Source organism: Biomphalaria glabrata, chromosome 11 (assembly GCF_947242115.1).
Source record: "Biomphalaria glabrata chromosome 11, xgBioGlab47.1, whole genome shotgun sequence".
Taxonomy (NCBI): Eukaryota; Metazoa; Mollusca; class Gastropoda; family Planorbidae; genus Biomphalaria; species Biomphalaria glabrata.
In genome coordinates this window covers 24825509-24846254 of record NC_074721.1, presented here as the reverse complement: position 1 = coordinate 24846254, position 20746 = coordinate 24825509, and the positions used below count along the sequence as shown (strand labels likewise).

The 20746-nt window shown below is 34.4% G+C and overlaps 1 protein-coding gene across 2 annotated transcripts; it reads right to left on the bottom strand.

Moving 5' to 3' along the window:
- Window positions 1-2436: 2436 nt before the first annotated feature.
- LOC106070897 (homeobox protein 4-like) lies at window positions 2437-19761 on the bottom strand. 2 transcript variants are annotated; one of them, XM_056004135.1, is made up of 4 exons: window positions 19499-19761; window positions 6738-9894; window positions 5790-5862; window positions 2936-3055 (listed from the first exon to the last, which is right to left on the bottom strand). In XM_056004135.1, the coding sequence occupies exons 1-3, from the start codon at window positions 19632-19634 to the stop codon at window positions 5811-5813; spliced, it is 3345 nt and encodes a 1114-aa protein (XP_055860110.1). In that variant the 5' UTR covers window positions 19635-19761; the 3' UTR covers window positions 2936-3055; window positions 5790-5810. The 2 variants fall into 2 exon arrangements, with proteins under 2 accessions (XP_013086339.2, XP_055860110.1); XM_013230885.2 differs by lacking the exon at window positions 5790-5862 and having other exon boundaries at window positions 2437-3055.
- Window positions 19762-20746: the final 985 nt, after the last annotated feature.

The window sequence follows — 20746 nt, the reverse complement described above, 5'->3', positions numbered from 1 at the left end:
ATCAGCAAAGTCCAAGTCCGTCAATTGGAGTTGTTCATGCCATGGAATACCAAAGGCAGTCTGGTTCATTGCTCTCCTCATTATGTAGTCGATGGCTATGAGGAAAAGGAAGGGAGATAAGATGCACCCCTGTCTCACACCTGTCTCGATTGTAAAAAAACTCTGTTGTTCCCTCTTCTGTTTTAATGCAGCAACTAGACTGACTGTAAAGGTGTCGTAGGATCTGGACGAATTTTTCTGGGATACCGTATTCTCTAACTATTTTCCATAGTGATTCTCGGTGGACACTATCAAACGCTTTTTTGAAGTCCACGAAACTGATCGTTAGCCGTTGTTGGTACTCAAGACTTTGTTCTATGATATTTCGTAAAACGAAAATCTGCTCTGTACATGATCTGCCTCTTCGGAAACCTGCTTGTTCTTCTCTGAGCCTTTCATCTACAGACTGTTGAAGCCGTCTCAACAAAACAGTGCTGAAAACTTTGCCTGGGACAGAGAGGAGAGTAATGCCCCTCCAGTTGTTACAGTCTGCCAAGTTGCCCTTTTTTGGAAGCTTTACAATCACTCCCTTTTGCCAGTCCTCTGGGACTTTTGAAGTTCGCCAACAGAGATTTAAGAGATCAGTCATTCTGTTAACAATGCACTGTCCCCCATATTTTAGCATTTCTGCTGATATCATGTCTAGTCCTGGTGCTTTGTTATTCTTTAGCACTGCAATGGCCATGGTAACCTCCTCAGCAGTTATTGGGTCTGTCTTGACCTTGAGATCATTGTCTGGAGAGGGGTCCTTGAATATGTAAGTTAGGTCTGGCGACAGTTGGTTAAGGGTCTCTTTAAAGTGCTCTACCCATCTTGCATCCTGTTCTTCTTTTGTTAACAAAGTTTTGCCTTGCTTGTCTTTTATTGGTGCCCCATGTCCACTCTTTGCTCCAGTGAGATCTCGGACAATACGATGGAGGGTTTTTGTGTCATTTCTGCTTGCAGCTGCTTGTGCCTCTTGTCCCTTCTGCTCAACCCAGTCCCGTTTATCTTGCCGACAGCTTCTCTTTACTTTCAGATCTGCTTCCCTATAGGCTTCTTCCGCTAGGCTGCGATCCTGTGTTTCATTTTTCTGATCTCGTCTACGTTTGGCCTCTTTCCTCTCATCTATCAATTTCCATGTTCTGTCTTGTATCCACCGTTCCTTGTATGAACCTCGCCTCCTTCCGATAACTTCTTCTGCGCACCCAATAGTGGTATATTTGAAGTTGGCCCACTCTTCTTCAAGGGTCAATATATCTGCAAGAGCCTCAAAGCGGTTCGTTAGTTTCAATTGGAACTGTGCTGCAGTATTGCCGTCTTTAAGCTTCTCTACATTAAATGGGCGGGGTCGTGTGGCTCCTTTTGGTTGGCGTTTCAATCGGAGCTTACATTTGCCACTGACAAGGTAGTGGTCTGAGCCGATATCAGCTCCTCTGCGGGTCCGCACGTCTAACAGAGATGACCTCCATCGTTTGGAGATGCAAATGTAATCTATCTCGTTGAAGGTTTCTCCATTTGGTGATCGCCATGTTTTTTTGTGTATTTGTTTGTGCTTAAAATATGTGTTTCCAATTGAAAGGCTGTTGGATGCGCAGAGAGAAATCAAACGCTCGCCATTATCACTGATGTTTTCTGCAGAGCCATATGGTCCCATTACATATTCAAAGCCAGTTCGGTTGGGATTGATTTTGGCGTTAAAATCTCCCATCAGTAGAATTAGGTCGTGAGTAGGTGTTTCATCAAGAGTGGTTTGTAGTTGATTATAGAACTGATCTTTGATGGTATCTTCTGCATCCTCTGTAGGGGTATAAGCTTGGATGGTAGTGACTTTAATTTGCTTTGTTTGGAGTCGAGCTGTAATGATGCGGTCACTGACCGGCTTCCAAGCAATTAGCGCTGAAGCTGCTATTTTAGACATGATGATTCCTACACCACCAATGTGCTCCTTGTCATGTCCTGAATATATTATTGTCTTGCCATCATTGATTATTTTTCCACTTGACGTCAGTAAATGAATAAAAAAATAAGGACCTTTGTGCTTATAGATTAGAAGATCCATTCAAATGTAAGCAGCTGAAGATGCTATTGAAAAGGCAACATGTTTCTTATTCAAATTGGAATGAAATCACTAATCCAAAAGCATACTTATTTTAAAAAATACAAATGAATTTGAATTTTCTTTCAGTCCTTTAATGCTTTTAAGACGGCATTTTTTTTTGGGTCAACTAGAAATATTTTTTTTTTGTGAGCTTTAACATACTATTTATTACTTTCTGCCCAAACATTTTGCATGACAGTTCCAAGTGAATGATTTAAAAAAAAAAAGGGGGGGGGGGGCATCAAACAAAGCTTTTAGTATGATATGTACAAAACATTTCTAAACCAGTACCAGGTACAAAGAGTCAAGAAGAATCATAATTTGTGTGAAGTTTTATTGTTTCCCATTTAACACTAACCAATGTAGTACTTCATCCTAATTAATAAATTATTTTCCAACCAATGGACTGCGTATACTTTCTTAAGTCTTGTGTAAAATTAAAATAAATTAGGATTTAAAACAAAAGTATAATTCATACAAACATAAGATGCACATTAGGAATACAGTAACAAAAATTTTTTTTTTTATTTATCAGTGGTGTCACCTTCAAGCATAAATAAGTAAAAAAAGTTTGCTCTACACTCTTTGTGTTTACAAACAAGAAAAAAAAACATTGCCAAATAACTAATTAAATTTCATAAATTATTAGAGCAATTTAAAGACATTTATAAAACAAAATGAATTATGTTTATCTTTAAATCATGTAGAAAGAGAAAATGAATTGTTTTTCATTTTTAAAACTACTTGACTAGAAATTCAAAATACATTTGGTTCTAATCATCCACGTCAGTAAGTTCTTTCATGCTACGGCAAATAACTAAGGTTTGAAACAGACTCAATCCCAAACTTTTCTTTACGCCCGTGTAGAAAGAATCAGAGTCATGCATGTACTGTAATGCCAATCTCTTGAGGCCTTCTCCATCAAGGTCACTTAAACTGGGGAAAAAAAGGAATTTTTTAAATTGCATTATTAATGGGTTTTCAGAATATTTGATTGAAAAGCAATTATTTAAATCTTGAATTATTTATTAAGGTGTAAAACAAAATCCTATGTGTATGCTTCCATATACCAAGAGACCTAATACAACACTATAAAATTAAAGAAAATTACAAATGATAACACTTGACAAATTCTGAGACGGCCCCCAACTAACCATAGATGAGAAATAGTCCGAATGACCTTAAAGGAAAAAACCTTTTCACCATGGGTAAGTTAGACTAAAAAAAATGTCTTTTTTTAACACGAGGGAGTTGACAAGGGTAATTAAACATTTTTGCACAAGTTCTTATAATAGCATTTCATTTAATAAAATCATTCCGAATTAAGTCAAAGGAAAAAAAATATTTTTCCACATGAGAGAGTTGACAGGGGATGACAAGCGTTGCACGAATTCTTATAGCCTATGCATAAATGTAATAGCTATATATATATATATTTTTGCACAATTGCTCTCATTTTGCTGCTTCCCTAACATCTTTAGGAAGATATTTGGGCTAGGATGCAATAATCTTCAGTTCTGAAGGAACATTCAAAACAATTTTGGGCTATGTCCTGCCCATTAATCCTTAAAAACTATTCCCCATTCCATTGAAAAACAATTGGGATGCTAAAAAACTATATAGATCTAAGTTACAATTCAAATGTTAAAATCAATATAATTATAATTGAAATATTTAAAATTTTGATTTTAAAATACTAATGTGATAATATACTCCCACCGAAAAAAAAAGTCATAAATATATCTCTTACAATTCTTCGGCTTCTCCAATTCAATATCCAAATATTTTAAGGGCTCTGTATTGCTTTTGAGCTGTAAATTCTAAAGTTATTCCAAATGTAAGCTTATGTTAAGGAACCGCTAACCCTAAATCCAACAATTGCTAAGAACTCTTCACTGATTTTAGTGATTGTACCACAGCAATGCAGTGTCAGATCTTTATTAAAAAAAAAAATAATCTCAAACCAGACTGTCAAAAAAACTATCGCTTCCTTCCTATCAAATATTCTGGAGTGCATTGTGTTAGTGCTAATTATTTATCAACTGAAACGGTACTGTCTCACAGAAGAATTTCAATCACAGAGACAGCAGTAGTCAGGGTACTGAATGAGATTGACCTACTTCGCAACTCCGATATTGGCCACTTATCAATCCTTTCCGTGATGGACTTGTCCGCAGCCATGACATTGTGATGGCCAGATTCTCAGCCACTTTTGGTTTAGCACAAATTGTCCTGCCGTGGCTTGGATCCTACCTGACAACACACCCAAAGTGTTGTGATTAATGAGACAGTGTCAAAAAGCTTACCGTTGAAGTACGGAGGACCCTAAGTACATATCCACTCGGCAGTGTCATACAGCCACTTACAGACAATTGGCATTTTGTACAACTTCTTTGCCGATGACTCATACGACTTCTCAATTCCTCTGATGTGAAGCATCTGGCAACAAAAATCATCGAAACAGTTGCAAGGGTTTCATTACAAACTGCCAAGTTTCTTTTATCCATGCATGTAGTTTGCAATCCTAGAGTTTTCTTTGACTCATTTCTGTCTTTTGACCCATCGTAAGTCAGCTCAATGGTTTCTATCTGCGCAGAATAGGCCAGATTTGACAACAGTCAACAAAAAAGCTAGTTGTGGCATAGAATAGGCCAGATTTGACAACAGTCAACAAAAAAGCTAGTTGTGGCATAGAATAGGCCAGATTTGACAACAGTCAACAAAAAAGCTAGTTGTGGCATTCATACTCTCCCACCTTGACAACAGCAATGCTATGCTAGCAAGTATACCCGATATCAAAATCTCTAAGTTGCAGCTAAATCATAACAATGCTGCACGAATAGTTCTACGAAAAACAAGATGTGATTCTGTTATTGCTCTCTTGCATACACTTCATTGGCTTCCTGTGAAAGCAAGAATCGACTACAATGTGGCCACATTTTGTCATCAGTAAATCTACAGAAAAGGAATGTAGTACCCGTGTAATAAAGTGAACTGGTATCCCCATGCGTCTCTCAGAGCTCTAGCCGAGAGCCCTGAGCTCCAAGGATTCTTCACTTCTAGTAGTGTCACATTTCTCCCTTAAAAGTTATGGTTTGTGGGCTTTTTTTTGTGGATGATTTGGAAATTGCTCCCCTTGATCTCAGACTAACATGCTTCACTAAATTCAAGAAGAGCATCAAAACCTATCTGTTCAAAACTTTTGTTAGTTTGGTCATTATAACTTTTGTGATTAAATCTGTTTGTAAGTGTTATTATAGTGTCTTGAGCCTTCATTATGTTTGTTAACAAAGCTTTATAAATTAAATTATTATTACTATTAAGGAATAACTAGGTGAAATGTCCATTCTTAAAAAAAAAGAAATTAAATATAATTTACAAAATTAATTTACAAAACATAAAAAGTCCACATGTAAGCGCTCTCCCATACATTCATTTGGTCCTCAAAATCTAACGCCCGTAAATTCAAGGATCACTTCTTCACACACACCCCAAGCTCTTTGCCTTAACAAAGTCTTATTTAGTTAAAATATTTGTAAACACTATCTGACTTTTCTGCTTTTAATCTTAACCGAAATATTTGATATTCACAATGATATTTTTTGGGTGAGCGTCCTTTTTTTTATATCTTCAAATCATAATGCTCACATAATACATTTGCCTTACCTACCTCCCGTAATTTTTTGCACTTTCAATTAAACTGTCTGCTTATTATTACCTGACTTTGAACATGTACCATGTGCCTAAAAAGAAAGTGGACTAAAAGTGTGTTGTTTTCAGACATTTAAATAAAGTTAGTCAATTTAATTCCAGTTGGTCTACAGTTTATATTTAACTTCAGAAAGAGTATCTAATAGAACATTAGCAAAGTAGTAAAATAAATAATTTATAAATATAAAAAGTAGTTTTTGATTGTTCATGCATATACATGGGTAGTTTTTACTAGAAAGTTTGTCCTTAGTTTGATGCCCCTCAACATTTGATGGCCCGTATCCGCACATTACTAGATACGCCTATGCAGCACAAAGATATAAAGGTTATAAAGAGATTGAAACTCCATTTATGTAATGAATTTAAGAGTGGAAATGGGGAGGGGGGGGGGGGGTTAACAGATAATAGAATTCATAGGCTAAAAAGTTTGATAGGGGAGTCATTAAAATGCGGAAGTTTAAAAAAAAGGAGGGGATGTTCCGGCCTAAATAAACAGTCAATAACCTGCAAACAAATCAACAGGAGTAGCCAGTCTGTAATGCTAGTATTTATACATATGTATATAGAGAGAAAGAATATTTCAGACATCTAAATGAGTTGCACAGTAAATCCATAGTGAAAATGTTTTTTTAAAAAAGCATTTAATAATGTACAAATTACTCCAAATTAAATTCACTTTTTTCTACTTTTTATCGATCTGAGAAAAAATGTAGATTTATCTAGATTCTGATTAATGCAAAGTCTGCATTTTTTTTTAGTTACATGGGACTTTTGTAAGCTATTTTTATCTCTACTACAATTTGTTTCAAAAGCAACTGAACTGTGTAAAAAAACATCTTTCATTGTTGTTGGTGACCAATGACATGATTTATCATAATTTAATATAGCAAAACAAATAATGACTTACTTTGGACAGATTTTATCCATATGATGAGCTTTCAACCAATTATGTACTTGAACTTTAGACCAAGAAGCAATTTTAGCAATGACTTGTTGAACTCTAGTTGAGGATATTTGTTGTGCTGTTGAAATGTTTGTCAAACTGTTTCTGCTAGGCCCATGGTGAAGTAGCGATGAAGGCTCCAGACTAGATTCATTTGAAATTACTGACTCAACACTTGCTACAGGTATACTGATATCTTCTTTCTGTAGGCAGGATTCAGTTACTGGCACTACTTTTTTACTTATATCTGTCTCATTGAAAGCAGTATGATTTCTATCTTGTGGTATAACATCTTCAATTTCAACACTAAGATCAATAATCTCTTTTAAGTGCAAGCTTACTGGTATTCCACCATCTTCACATTTCACTAACGACAGATCAGGCTCAATTTCAACAGAGTGGTTTAAATTTACTGTTGGTAATGATACTGTTACAGTAAACTGACTTTCTATTTCTCTGTTATCCAAACAATCAGACTGTGAACTTATATTATTGCTAGAGTCAGAAACATGCCTTGATGGTAATGGTTCTAAAGTATTTTTTGGCAAAACAGGTGGTTCAATAACAACAGCAACCTGAGGCAGAGATGAGGACTGGCTGTGGATTGTACTTTCTTTCCTGGTATTACAAAGAACTGGTAATGTTTTTTTGCATTCAATTACTTCAAGGTTTGATTTGTTATTTGGTACTACTGCTGAAGAAGTAAGAGGAGACTTCAAAGTTATTTCATGAAATTGTTTACTGGTATTGTCTAGTTTAGATAAAACTAATGAAGATTTGTTAAGAGCCTTTTCATCTTTGCTTTTTAATGTAGAGCTTACTACATTCATTGCAATAGGTTGTGCTAAATTTTTTGATGACATTGTGGAGATAGATTTTCTTTCATCCACCAATTCTTCTTGAGATAAGAGATTAGCAACAAGTTTTTGAGATTGTCTTACTTTAGAAATACTGTCTGTGAACATATGACTTAGTTCAGATATACTTTCTGAATTCATCTGCTCAGACTTTCTTTTAGAAATGATATTACTGAGAATATTTCTAGATACAGAATCACAGTCAGTGGTTATCTGCTCATGATGTCTTCTGGTTTCAAGACAGCTCATCTCTGAATTCATGTTTGAAGATTGGCTTTCACATGTTTTTGAAATGTCTCTTTTAAAATAATGGTTGGAGAATAAACTATTATTAGAAGACATTATTTTTAACATACCGTCTTGTTGATTACTTAAATAAGTGTTTTCAGTTTGTTTCATTTCAGTATTGGTTGATGTTTTAAGATTTTTAAATGGATGCAGTATACCAACTTGTCTATGAAGAGATGCAGGATCAATAACTATATTTTCATCTGTGCAATGGGTAGTAGATGCTGGAGAAAAATTAATACTATATTGATTTGCCTGTTTATTGTAGAACTTGTCAGTACTGGTGAATGACTTAAAGTTCAACTGAAGTTTATTGTTATTTTCACTACAGCTAGATTCTTTAATCTCATTTTTAGATAAACTATTAGACAATGGACTAAGAATTTCAGGGCTTTGGAAATGATTATTTTTTTGTAGTGACATTGTGTTGAAGCCGTTAGTATCACAATTAACTGAACTTCTCCAGGGTAATTCTCTAGCAGAAAATTGTGCTTGAGATGTTTGTGGCAAACTTGTCATTTTATGGTGATAGGAAGGCATATGATTGTTTATAGATTGAGGTTTGTTAAATTGATTGGTTTCAGCCATTGTTTGATGTAAATATGGATGATTTGAAACTTCTGTAGATGTTGCACTACTTACAAGAATTCTATTTAAATGACCATGCCAACTAGAAACTTGGTTCATACAAGATTGCGTTGGATATAATGGTGAGAGTTTGTTGATAAGTGTCTCTGTTCTTGCATCACAATTCTTTGTCCCCCTGTTGCTACCATTAGGGCTTAATGCTTCAGACACAGATGTGCTATTATTATTTTGAAGAATATTAGAAACTATTGCAGTAGTTCCTGTATAGTTTGATGTAACTCTTGTTGAAGTGCTTAGTTTACAAGGATTTAAAATTCTTGCTTGTAAACTGCAATCATTCAGATTTACAATAACACTTTCTGCAAATGACTTGCTGGGATTATTAGTATTATTCAAAAGTGTTTGATCCTGTACAAAATTTAAAGCATTATTATGACTAAAACAATTAGGTGAGATGTTTACTTTACTGCATCCTGTATGGTTTATAAGGTTTGATATTTGATCAACATGAATCTCTTGACTAGCTTGTCCACCTGGAGCCAATAAAAAATTTGGAGGTAAATTGACAGGTTGAGTTTGTTTTTGAAAACTTACATTTTCATTCAAACATTTTCTGTCCATCTCTGAGGAGGACAAAACTGGTTCTTCTTCTTCCTCTTCTGTATCTTCATCTGGTAATTCTTCATAACAAATTCTCTTCTTCTTTCTTGTACTTCTAACAACTATATCTTGTGTACTGCTGTCTGCATCAACAATCTCTGGAATTGTTCTACAAATATTAGATCCTGATTTGTTTATGTTTGTTTTCTGAGAATTAGGAGTCTTTTTAAATGTTAACTTTAAATGGGAAGAAGAAGATACATTGTCACAATCTTTTATCTGATGAACACTTTTTGAATCTTCATTTGTGTGAGTCATTCCCTTTAAGTTTGCTTGGAATAAATCACTTTTCAAGCTAGTCTTAACCATTTCCTTATTTTGTAAATTTTTAAAACTTTTTTTATCACATTTTTTGTCAGTTAAAATGGCCTTACTTTTCTGGCACAAGTTCAGTTTAAATTTTTCATAAAGAAAGGAATCTCTGTCTTCTTTATTTTTACCTGTTGAATACTTTTCAGGAGAACTTAGTATAAGACCAGAATCTTCATCTTTTTTTTTAAAACTTTCCTGAAAAGTTTTCATTATTTCTTGCTGTCTACGCCTTTCTAATTTATAGTGTTGCTGTTTTGATCTCCTTTCTTCTCGCTCACGCACAATTTTTTCTCTTTTAGCTTGCTGGCGCAATCTTGCTTCTTGCCTCTTTTGCTGCTCCAAAGAAGCATTCCGATAAGGAAATCCAGAACCAGATCTCGAATTATGTCTGTGATTTACACTTGCTCCTGGAAGATCTGTAATATATATGTTGTTTTTGTAATGATTGAAAATTCAATAATATAAGATAAAATAATTTTTATTGATCCAATCAAATGGAAATTCAATTTGACTACAATTGACAACCTCAGCGTAACTACTGTACAATAACAATATAGATGAAAAAATTCGAACAACATTCACACACGAAACACATACACACTCACAACCAGCGCTTTATGAATTAGACTTCTATGTACTTCTCGATGACGACAGATGATCTTGTAACACTCTAACTGAAAGTGGGATAAAGGAGTTTTTAAATCTTTCTGTTTTAGTCCTAATGGAAAGGAGACGACCACTTCCTTTCAGATCTTTAGTACCAGAACAGTGGTTTAATGGGTGCATCAAAATTGGTACAACATTATTTTTATTTGTGTGTGTAGCGATGTAAATACATTCTGGAGGGGGGGGTCTGTGCTTAAATGATTTCTGAGTGTCCTGCACTTAAAAAGCAAAAACTGTGGACACTGCCCATTTCTCTGACACCCTCCATCAGTGCAGGTTACTAGATTTACTTATTGCCACTGCAAATTGTTATAATATTCCCTTAGGCCTTTTTAAAATAAACTCAGTGTCTTCTTACAAGTACAAATGCAGGTCAGGTTAATACACTTTATTGTTTTATTAGTATTTAGTAATGATTATAAAAAGCATTTAGAAATAGTTTTAATAGATAATCCATGTTGCTAAGATATTTTGTGAAAACCAGTATGTAGTTTAATTATTTAATTACGTAGCCTACTTATCAGACTAGATCTAGACCTAAACCAACAGAGTGAATTCTATTTATTATTTAAGTTGTTTAGAGAAACATTTTGTTAACTAGGAAACTTATTTTTTGCTAGCCAATATTTTTCCAAATGTCAAATGTTTGCAGATGTTCTTTATTGAACTTACTTGGAAATTTGAGTTCAGTACTAAGTACTATTTAAAACAAAATTAAATTGTGTTTGATTGTGTACATAAATTATTGAGACAATTTTTTTATTGCTTGTTTAATATGTGTAAAATTATCATGCTGTCATTAACATGTTTACAGTTCTATACTTTAGTTCTAGTATATTTAAAGAAATAAGCAAAATTTGTATGGTTCTGGTTTAAATTTACTATTAGATGTCTTTTGTTAGAAACTACATATGTTTACTTTTGAGACTGTTTTAATTTTAAATTTGTGTTTGCCATTGGCAAGTGGCTGGTTTTTAGTCCAAAAATAAAAAGATGAAGATCAGTATACAAATTTTCATCAATTTATTTCTGTGCCAACCCACCACATTTGTAAACATTCAATACAGCATTTCTTACACTGTGAGGATTGCCCTTGCCCCCCCCCACCACCCCGATGGTGGATGTTCTCTCTAGGGTGCACAACTCCCTGACAAAAAAAAAAAAAGGAGAGGGCGACAATGATGGTAGATTTAATTTTCAATGGCCCAAAAAAAAAAAAAGTAATTATCAATAAAAGTTTTACCAAGTAAAATGACATTTGTACTAGTGTTTAAAAAATTTAAATATTTTGAGTCAGAAATGTTTCACTTCTAAAAAGGACCTTTTAAAATGTATACCATTTTGGTTAGAAGTGTCTAATACAATACTGTCTCAAAACCTTTCTGAAGAAGACATTTCAAACGTTTCTCCTAACATTATTCTCTCAAATGTCTCTCCTAACATGATTCTCTCAACCTTCTTGTGTTAGAATGTTTGAAATTCTCCCTACCATTGTACATCAGTATGTTAACTTTAGTGGGACCGAAAAAAAAAAAATTCATGATCTTACTTAACACGAAAATGATATTACGAAAATCACACCTATTACAGACATATGTGCGCTATATGTACCTCGAATTATAGTACTGGTCTGTTCTGCCTCATTATTTATTATACTTACTTTGACCTGTGACTTTTTTAAAAATCGAAGGCTTGGCTTAAATTCAATAGAAAATAGTTTTGTCAAATCTGTTAGATAAATTAATCATGATGTACTGTACATAGAGTGAAGCTTACATACTTTTTCTTCATTCTTTTTATCAGATTAGTATAGAGAATACAATTTTATAGACAAAATTAAAATATTATATGGTTATTAAAGTCTTTTTATATTTATATATTTTACATGTTTCGGATGCTGCTTCAGAATTTAAGATTATTAAATCCCAATACTCCTAACCATTACTCATTACTCCTGATGGTTGGCAGGGATGAGGGAAGTTAAGGTTCGAGCTCAGGACCATAGAGACAACAGTCCAGAGAACATACTACATGACCAGGCAGCCACATGTATATGTGTTACCTACAAAATGAAATCCAGCAAAGGAAATAAATAACTTTTCTATTTAAATAACACTTTTAAAATATGATTTTATTGATATGAGAGGTTAGTGTTACACACTGTGCTGTAGGATGGTTAGGGAAAAAAACTGAGTGGTAAAAGTTACATTTGCTGATACCAACCCAACCCTCCATAACATCAGATTTATTTTTTACTAGATGCCCTATGCTTAAGAAAACAATATATCTAGACCTACTTCAAAAACTATTTTACATAAGAACGGATGAGGATTTTAAAGATTCTTTCAGTTTTTTCTAAGTCTAACCATTAAATTTAGCTAAAAACAATTCAATATAAAAAATATGGCGTTATAACTCTTTCACTTATGGATTCTTGGAAATAGTTCTTTACTACTACTACTAGCCTAGAAGTAGTTTTAGGCTAAATAAATATTTATGATTTTATCTAAAGATATTCTAGATCTATATAAGGGGTGCAATGGATAGTAGCGCTGGCTTCTGGCGAATATTCAGTCTTTTTTTCACTATTCAGCAATATTCGGCTCCGTCGAATATCATGGCTGGATAGTTGGCCATTGATATGCATAAAGTGGACCACGTTCCATTAATGTCTGTTATAGAATGTTTAAATGTTTATATTTAAAACATTATATTGTGCTTAAAAATAGGGTCTATATGAATATGCACCAAACATCTTTTATTATAAAGACAAGGTGTGTTAATATAAATAGAAATTAATTTTTACATTACAAATGCATGTTACATACATAACAGCAATGGCTGGTGGTACATTTTCTTCATTTTGTCTTGACCTTTGCGTGGGTTAGTTAACATGTTAAGATGTTATATTACTATACTAAGATTTGTGAATATTAGCATAAAAGACACGACCAGGCCTATCTTTAAAGGGAGAGCTAAACACCCCACCCACTGTATTTTATTTCTTAAGTCCTTTGCACTTGATTTATTGATAGACGTTGACATTTGTTTAGCTAGAATGGATAAACACAACATACAAAGACAGCATACTACACTGTAAATAAATGTTACAGTTGATTTGCTGAAGTGTTAAGAAACACTTGACCTCTGTAACTAATATACACAGGTATACTAGATCTACATGCTATTCAGCAATATTCGGCTCCGTCGAATATCATGGCTGGATAGTTGGCCATTGATATGCATAAAGTGGACCACGTTCCAATAATGTCTGTTATAGAATGTTTAAATGCTTATATTTATACACGGGTATACTAGATCTAAATGCTTGACTGACCATGCCAATGTGTTATGGTTTGCCTGACCACTCAACACTATTGTGTATGCCCAAGGGAAAAAAAAACATGTGATGGCCAACATCATCAACTATATACACTACACTAGGATTACATTTATGTGTAGGCCGACTACATCCATCTGACCAGGTTATTAAAATCAGTCGAATACACAGTCTATTTATTTATTTGGGTAGGGAGGTTAATAGTTTTTTTCTTATATATTTGGTTTTCCTAATGCAATAGATCAATAAAACTGTAGGTCTAAAACTAAATCTCAATAACAGGCCTACAGACATCAATTTAATCTATAGTCGGCACCATCTAATGTTCAAGCTATTTTATAGATGCAATTGATGTTACTATTATTATAAAATATCGTTTGCCGCAAATGAATTAATCTAAAACAATAAATATTGACCTACAACACTTCAGATTCCAACTATTAACTCTAGAACAGCTACTGTCAGTATTAAGAAAGACAGAAAGATAAAGGCACATTCCTCGTTCTATATTTATATGCTAGGACAAATTTGTACAAAAGCTCCTTCTTCCTTAGTGCTATTAGAGCAAGGAATGGTTTGCCTGAGCTAGCCAGGAAAACCAGTGACTTGGAGGAGTTTAGGTCATTGGTTAATATGCATGACTAAATGCATGACGCATAGGATGTAATCATCATCTCTTTTGAAGTAACGTCTGTAAGATAAGATTTAAGCCTTTGATATATAGTATTACTGATCTAAACCCTCCGACATATAAAAAAATGAAGAAGAAGATATATTTCTTTGATCTGCTCAGGAGACTTCCATTAGCCTCATCGAACTTACTAATCGATTTGATCGAGAGAAGTACATGCTTGACGATACCCCACCAACCTTACACCTCTTTGACCTTACATTTAATTTTAACTAAGTGTAGTGATACATTAAATCATATCTATTTTTATCTAGACAAAATGATGAGGAATTCATAGAATGATAGGTCTAGATACCAAAAATACCATCATTGCCAAGCATTGGCACCATAAGTTTTTTTGTCAGACCATTACTGAGCTATAAAAATTCTAACTTGAAAATGGCTACCAGCTGGCTTAACTTAGTGGCTTAGAATATTTAAAAATATCTTCATCTAGAAGCTAGATATAGAGTAACTTACATTTATCGAACAAGTTAAGCTCAGTCGCTGACATTTTTTATGTTTGAATTTGTGTATCTCCGTAAGTATTAGATCTAGAAAAAAACTGATTGTATCTATGAACTCCTCATCCATTTTTCTTTTCGTAGACATGTTTTATTCTATTATTACTCATAGTTAAAATTATATTTGATGTTAAAGTGGGTCAGGTCGATGCTTTCAAACATCGAACATCGTTTTACCGCTACCTTCAAGAATCTTATCTTATCGAATATATTAGGAAACTATCGAACACACGGGAAGTATGGTGTTTTAAAAGTGTTATAATCTTAAAATTTTGTGAAAAGTATGGTGTTTCAAAAGTGTTATAATCTTTAATTGTTTTTTTATTTATACCATTTTCTTTTTACGCCATGTCAAGACAGACAGATTTCCACACATGCTCCACAACGAAGGAATCTATCAACTCTGCTTAGAAACTGACGATACACATAAGTGTAAGGTGCTAAGCCCAGTAACGCATTACCGACACATTACCGTACCAGTACTTATTTAGGCCTAATTAGAAGCTATTTTGAGATATAAGGCCCTTAATAAATCCAGATATTATTTATTTGGGGGAGAGCCTAATAAGCTTTGGTAGCCAATAGATAATCCTGCCCTCCCCAAGCCACGTGGTTGACCTAAAAACAAAACATATGCTGCTGTACGTATCTAGCAGCCGAACTGAGCACGCTCAGTGTATGTAACAGCCCAAAAGTCAGTGCTTGATATTTTTCGATCGGGGCGGGGGAGGGGCTGATGGTAGCTTGTGAGCCGTGTTACCTATAGATGTAGATAGATCCGCCCTCCCTAAACCACCTGGTTGACCAAAAAAAAACGTATTTTAGAGCACGCTTAGTATTTGTCACACACACACAAACAACATATCTATATATCTATCTCACCTAGTGTTTGTGACCTAATTAGCGGCTTGACCGTAGGTACTCGACAGATGGCTCCTCCCCCTTTCCCCTCAACATTGTTCTTACTTCAACTTGGACAATGTTTTGGGGTTGTGTTGATGGCCTGGTTTACACCTGTGTGTTGCGTTATCACTGACCTTTTTTTTTGTATGTTAGTCTGGTGGCTGCGTTTAGAGTGAGTCTTGAAATTTATGTTGTTACTTTGCACTAAAAAAGTGTGAATGTTGGAGAGAGGAATTGTGTAAGAAGAAAGCGCGGGTAAGGGGGTGTAGGCAGAATAAGAGAGTGATAAAATGTGTTATTGTTTTTATTTTGTGTATTTGTGATGTTTCAAACGAGTGTCTTTGTAGCGCATTATGAGCTTTATCATACTTTATGGCAAAAAAAATAAAAAAATATATATATAATATATATAATATATAATTTTATAGACCCGGCGCCACAGGTCTAGATCAAGAGGCACAACTGACTCTGTATTTGAGGCTGACGTCACATTTTAATAATCGATCAATTATTGATGATCTCTGGATACAGTGTCTTGACTGTTTCTCTCCCCCCCCCCCTTTTTTTAACCTGCCAAAGACATTTTTATTTCAAAATACCATATCTACATTCTATACCCCCCCCCTTTGCCCTTTCGTTTTATTAATATCTCTTCACATCAAGCACATGCGCTAGGTATTGGTTTATAACACATAATTCAGAAGTTAATAGAATGGGGCATCTGAAAAATAAAAACACAATGGAATATATTCTACTTCCATGCCTCACACAATCATAATAATGATAATAGCAATCAAACTATATATATGTGTCATACAATCAAGCTTTTAAAATGGGTACAATTAGTGCATATTGATGTAAATCTATTGACTTAAAAAAATAATTTACGGTAAACCACAAATAGCTGATACAAATGAGTAATTTATATAGATCTGTACTTTGCATTACATTATTTTAAAAAATAACAATTAAAAAATATATAATTTAAATATTTTGTCTTCTTTGGGTTATATCCCTTTGATGTTTATTTTTAACATTAAAATGGTGTTTGATATTTTACGATGCTGAGATTGCTTATATAAAAACAGCAACTATCGAACACCCCCTATTTAAACCTCAATTTTCATGTTTGGGTAGCAAGGGACAGGGGTGCATCTTATCTCCCTTCCTTTTCCTCCTAGCCATCGACTACATAATGAGGAGAGCAATGAACCAGACTGCCTTTGGTATTCCATGGCATGAACAACTCCAATTGACGGACTTGGACTTTGCTGATGATGTTGCACTACTCGGGGCTACAAATAAATGCATTCAAGAAATGACGGAGAGCCTAGACAGAGAGGCACCCAAAATTGGCCTCCGCATAAACTTGGATAAGACTAAAATTATGCGAGTGGGATATAAGGCAAAGGGTGTCCCCGTCAGACTTGGCGAGTCAAAGCTTGAAGAGCTGGACAAGTTCACGTACCTTGGCAGCATCATAACAAATGATGGAGATGCTTACCATGATGTAGCGTGCCGAATAGGAAAGGCAGAGAGCATTTTCCAAAGGCTGCAGCCTATTTGGACTAGCCAAGCCATTGGACCCGAGACAAAAATACACCTTCTCAACACAATTGTCATTCCAACTGCTACATATGCATGTGAGACATGGAAGTCATCTGTCAAAATTGAGAAAAGACTAAATGTGGCTCAACAGAGATGGCTGAGACGGATTTTGGGAGTCAGTTACACAGACCGGATCTCAAACAAGGAAATCCTTTGCCGAACTGGGAGTCGAACACTTAGTGAGGTTGTGACTGAGCGTCGCATGAGGTTTGCAGGACATGTTCTACGTCAAAATGAATTACGCACACCAAGAGTTGCGATAACATGGAAGCCAAAACGAGGAAAGCGCAAACAGGGACGTCCTCGTATTACCTGGCGACACACCTTCATGGAGGACCTCAGAACAGTGGACACCAGATGGGAAGAGGCTTCAGACATTGCCAGTGACAGATCATTATGGAGACAGCTTGCCGCCCAATGCGCCGAACGGCGCGGGAGGACCTAAGTCTAAGTAAGCAAGGGACACTTTAAACAAATAGTTGCAAATATTTCTCAGCCTAATTAGAAGCATATTAATTATTATATAGATCTAGGTTTTGTTTAGCTGAAGCATCATTGGCATTAATCATTAAAAAATTATACCTTTAGTCTTTAGCCTTAACCCAAGACTCATTTCACTCTTCCCAAGAGTCCCAAGATGAGGAAAAAAAAAAGTGACGTTTTTATACCAATTATTTACCAATATAATATTACTGATGCACTTTGAATATAACTTAATATAAGTAAAAAAATCATCCTCGGGTGAAAATGAAATTAAATATAACTTAAGTCTTAACTATTTAGAATCTAAATTTTAATAAAGAAATGGACGATGCACAATGTCAATAGCATAGATTATAGATCTAGAATGGTCTAGTTTCATCATAATCATCGAAATAAAAATATTAAAGGAGAATTTGTAAAAAATACAATTGGGTGTTCGATAAGTACCTTAAAGGGTAACTCTGATGGTTTTGACAATTTTTGATATAATATGTGTTTTGATTTATAGATAATGAATATATTATTCTTTTTTTTTTATTTGCAAGAATAACTTAGTAATTGATGTTTTTGTGACATAATTTTTCTGCGCATCCAAAACAGTAAGATTTTCACTGAATTTCTGTGTGACGTCACGACGGTGCACTCAAATCCTATTGATACTCATTGATAGGGAGGCGAAAAAGAAATTATCTTTGATAAAAAAATGTTTTCGTTATTACATCATTAAAATACTTTAAAAGAAATTTCTAATGGTGTATAAATTATGACTGTATGTTTGACGGTAAGAAAATTATGATTTTTTTGTGCTGTTTCGACCTAACATTGGTTGACATGGAAAAAGTGATGAGAGAGCTTGACGCTGGCTCAGCCGGCGAGACACACCCCCAAGATCAAAAGTTAAAAAGTTGGAATTGAGTTTCGTAGACGATAGATCTACTTATTAAATAAGAAATTTAATAGTAGATCTAGTATTCGTAGTAAATTTCTAGCTCACAAATCTGATTTCATTTATATTTATGAACTTCAGTTGTTTAAAATGTCTCAGTAGTATCATTAATTGAATTCTTTGGCCTGGAAATCCAATGTATTGTTGGTACTGCACCTGGTATTAACTTCAATTTTTTTTTTAAATCCCATTTCCACAGCAGTGAAGTTGCTGAAACAGCTTCTCTCAAAATGGTTTGAGCATAAACAGGAATTAGCTAATGCCTTTGTAAAATATTTGCTCTTCAGGCGAATAAATTTTCCCCATTTTCCCTTTAAAACTTCATCTCTTGGAAACAAATGAAAAGAGACACTAATTTCTGTATCAGCATACTTGCTGATTTTATCTTTGTGATTGGAACTACTGCAACAAGCTGAAGAACAATATTTAATTTTCTTCAAGTAGAAATAGAGATTTATAAACAATGACCGATTATAAATCAACGTGGAGACTAGATCTAGCTGTGAAGCGTAACAATAAATGCGATCCGATAGGTCTAGATCTAGACTAGAGAGTTTATCGGTTATATAGGTCTAGATCTATATTTAGCCAGCACCTTCGTGACGTCACGTTTTTAAAAACTAAAAACATCTCGCAGAACCCCGTTTTTTTGGGGGCGTGGAGAATTTTCTGTCTAATTTATTAAATATAAAATTTTCCGAGCATTTAAATAAAAAATGATAATGTTTACTATTACAACTTTTTACGCAGAATTTAAATATGTCAATAACTAAAATTTGAAAACCTATCGGAGTTTCCCTTTAAAATGAAGGTGTTCGATAGATGTAAGTTAGTCTATATTCTAGATCTAGATCTAATCTAATTTTATTATTTTATTTACCGGAGTAATCAGATCGACCACAAAATGGATCTTTTGCCAGGATTTCACATAAAGCATCGCTTATCTTGATAGTTTGTATAGACTCATCAGCATCACTACCAAATTCTTTAATGAAAACACTTTTTACTTTACTCATGACTAGATCTAGATCTATAGATTCTATACAATAATATCTATGGATGGTCTAGATCTTTTTGTTTCGGTTTTGTGCAAAAACTAGACTTAAGTTTAGATCTAGCTCTTGGAGTCCATATTTACAAATGCTTCCGCTATTTTTGTATCTTTTAAATTTAAATACATAGAATCTACTTACTGAAATACCAAAATATATCAAGATTTGTTCCACCTTCAAGTTCAAAGGGGAAATAACGACAATAGTTTCATAGTTCGATTCTCGTTTACGACACCTTAAATTGAGACTTATTCCTTTGAACCTCCCAGTCGGGAAGATAGAGCGCAACATTTCACTTTTAATTCGTTCGGTTCTGAGCTGTTTTCTTCATCTGATGACCGGTCTCTTCCAGGTTTGCTTGGGCCTGCCACACTAGCAGATCCATAACTTTTGAAAAAAAAATAAAAGGGGGGAGGGCATTTTTTAATCCTAACCTATAATAAGGTGACCAGATATTTGAGAATCGAAAGAGGGACACATGTCGATCATAGGACATAACATATGTTGCAAACCAATGATGCTTTCTATACGTCTTAATTAAGACAATGTAAACATGAAAAAAAAAAAAAGAAAAACTGTATTTAAATTTAAATTGGACCTATTTTATCTCCCCTTAAGTTGTGCCGATGATGGTCAGGCAGCTTCAACATTTTGTGGGGCTGTTCCCTTTGAAACCAGTGGCGTAACTAAGGGGGGGGGGGAGGGGGGGGAAATTTAAAATCCCCCCGGGCCCCCACCTAGGGGGGGCCCCCAAATGGGTGTCCGAAATTTATTTGTAAATACATAAATTAATATATTTGATTGAAAATAGTGTCAACGGGTGTCTTTTTTTTCAACATTTATGGATTAAAAATTTATCACAAAGACTAAACCTAGATCTAGGTCTATCAGTACGTTGACTTTGTTGACATTTTAAAAATATTTTTTCCCACAGAGATTAAAGTTTTTTTTAAAGTTCGTTTTACATTTTAAACTTTGTTGCCACGAATAAAACTGCATGATAAACAGCGAATTCCAGGTATCTTGTTACCTTTACTAATAATAGATCTAAATGGCGAGTATTTTATGGCTACACT

What these genes read in the sequence shown, in the direction of transcription:
- LOC106070897 (XM_013230885.2), bottom strand. Translation starts at nt 19,634, where the DNA reads ATGAGTAAAGTAAAAAGTGTTTTCATTAAAGAATTTGGTAGTGATGCT. An exon ending in TGGTCGATCTGATTACTCCG is followed by an intron (nt 9,895 to 19,498) that starts GTAAATAAAATA and finishes TATATATTACAG; the next exon opens with ATCTTCCAGGAGCAAGTGTA. An exon ending in ATGGATAAAATCTGTCCAAA is followed by an intron (nt 3,056 to 6,737) that starts GTAAGTCATTAT and finishes TTTTTTCCCCAG; the next exon opens with TTTAAGTGACCTTGATGGAG.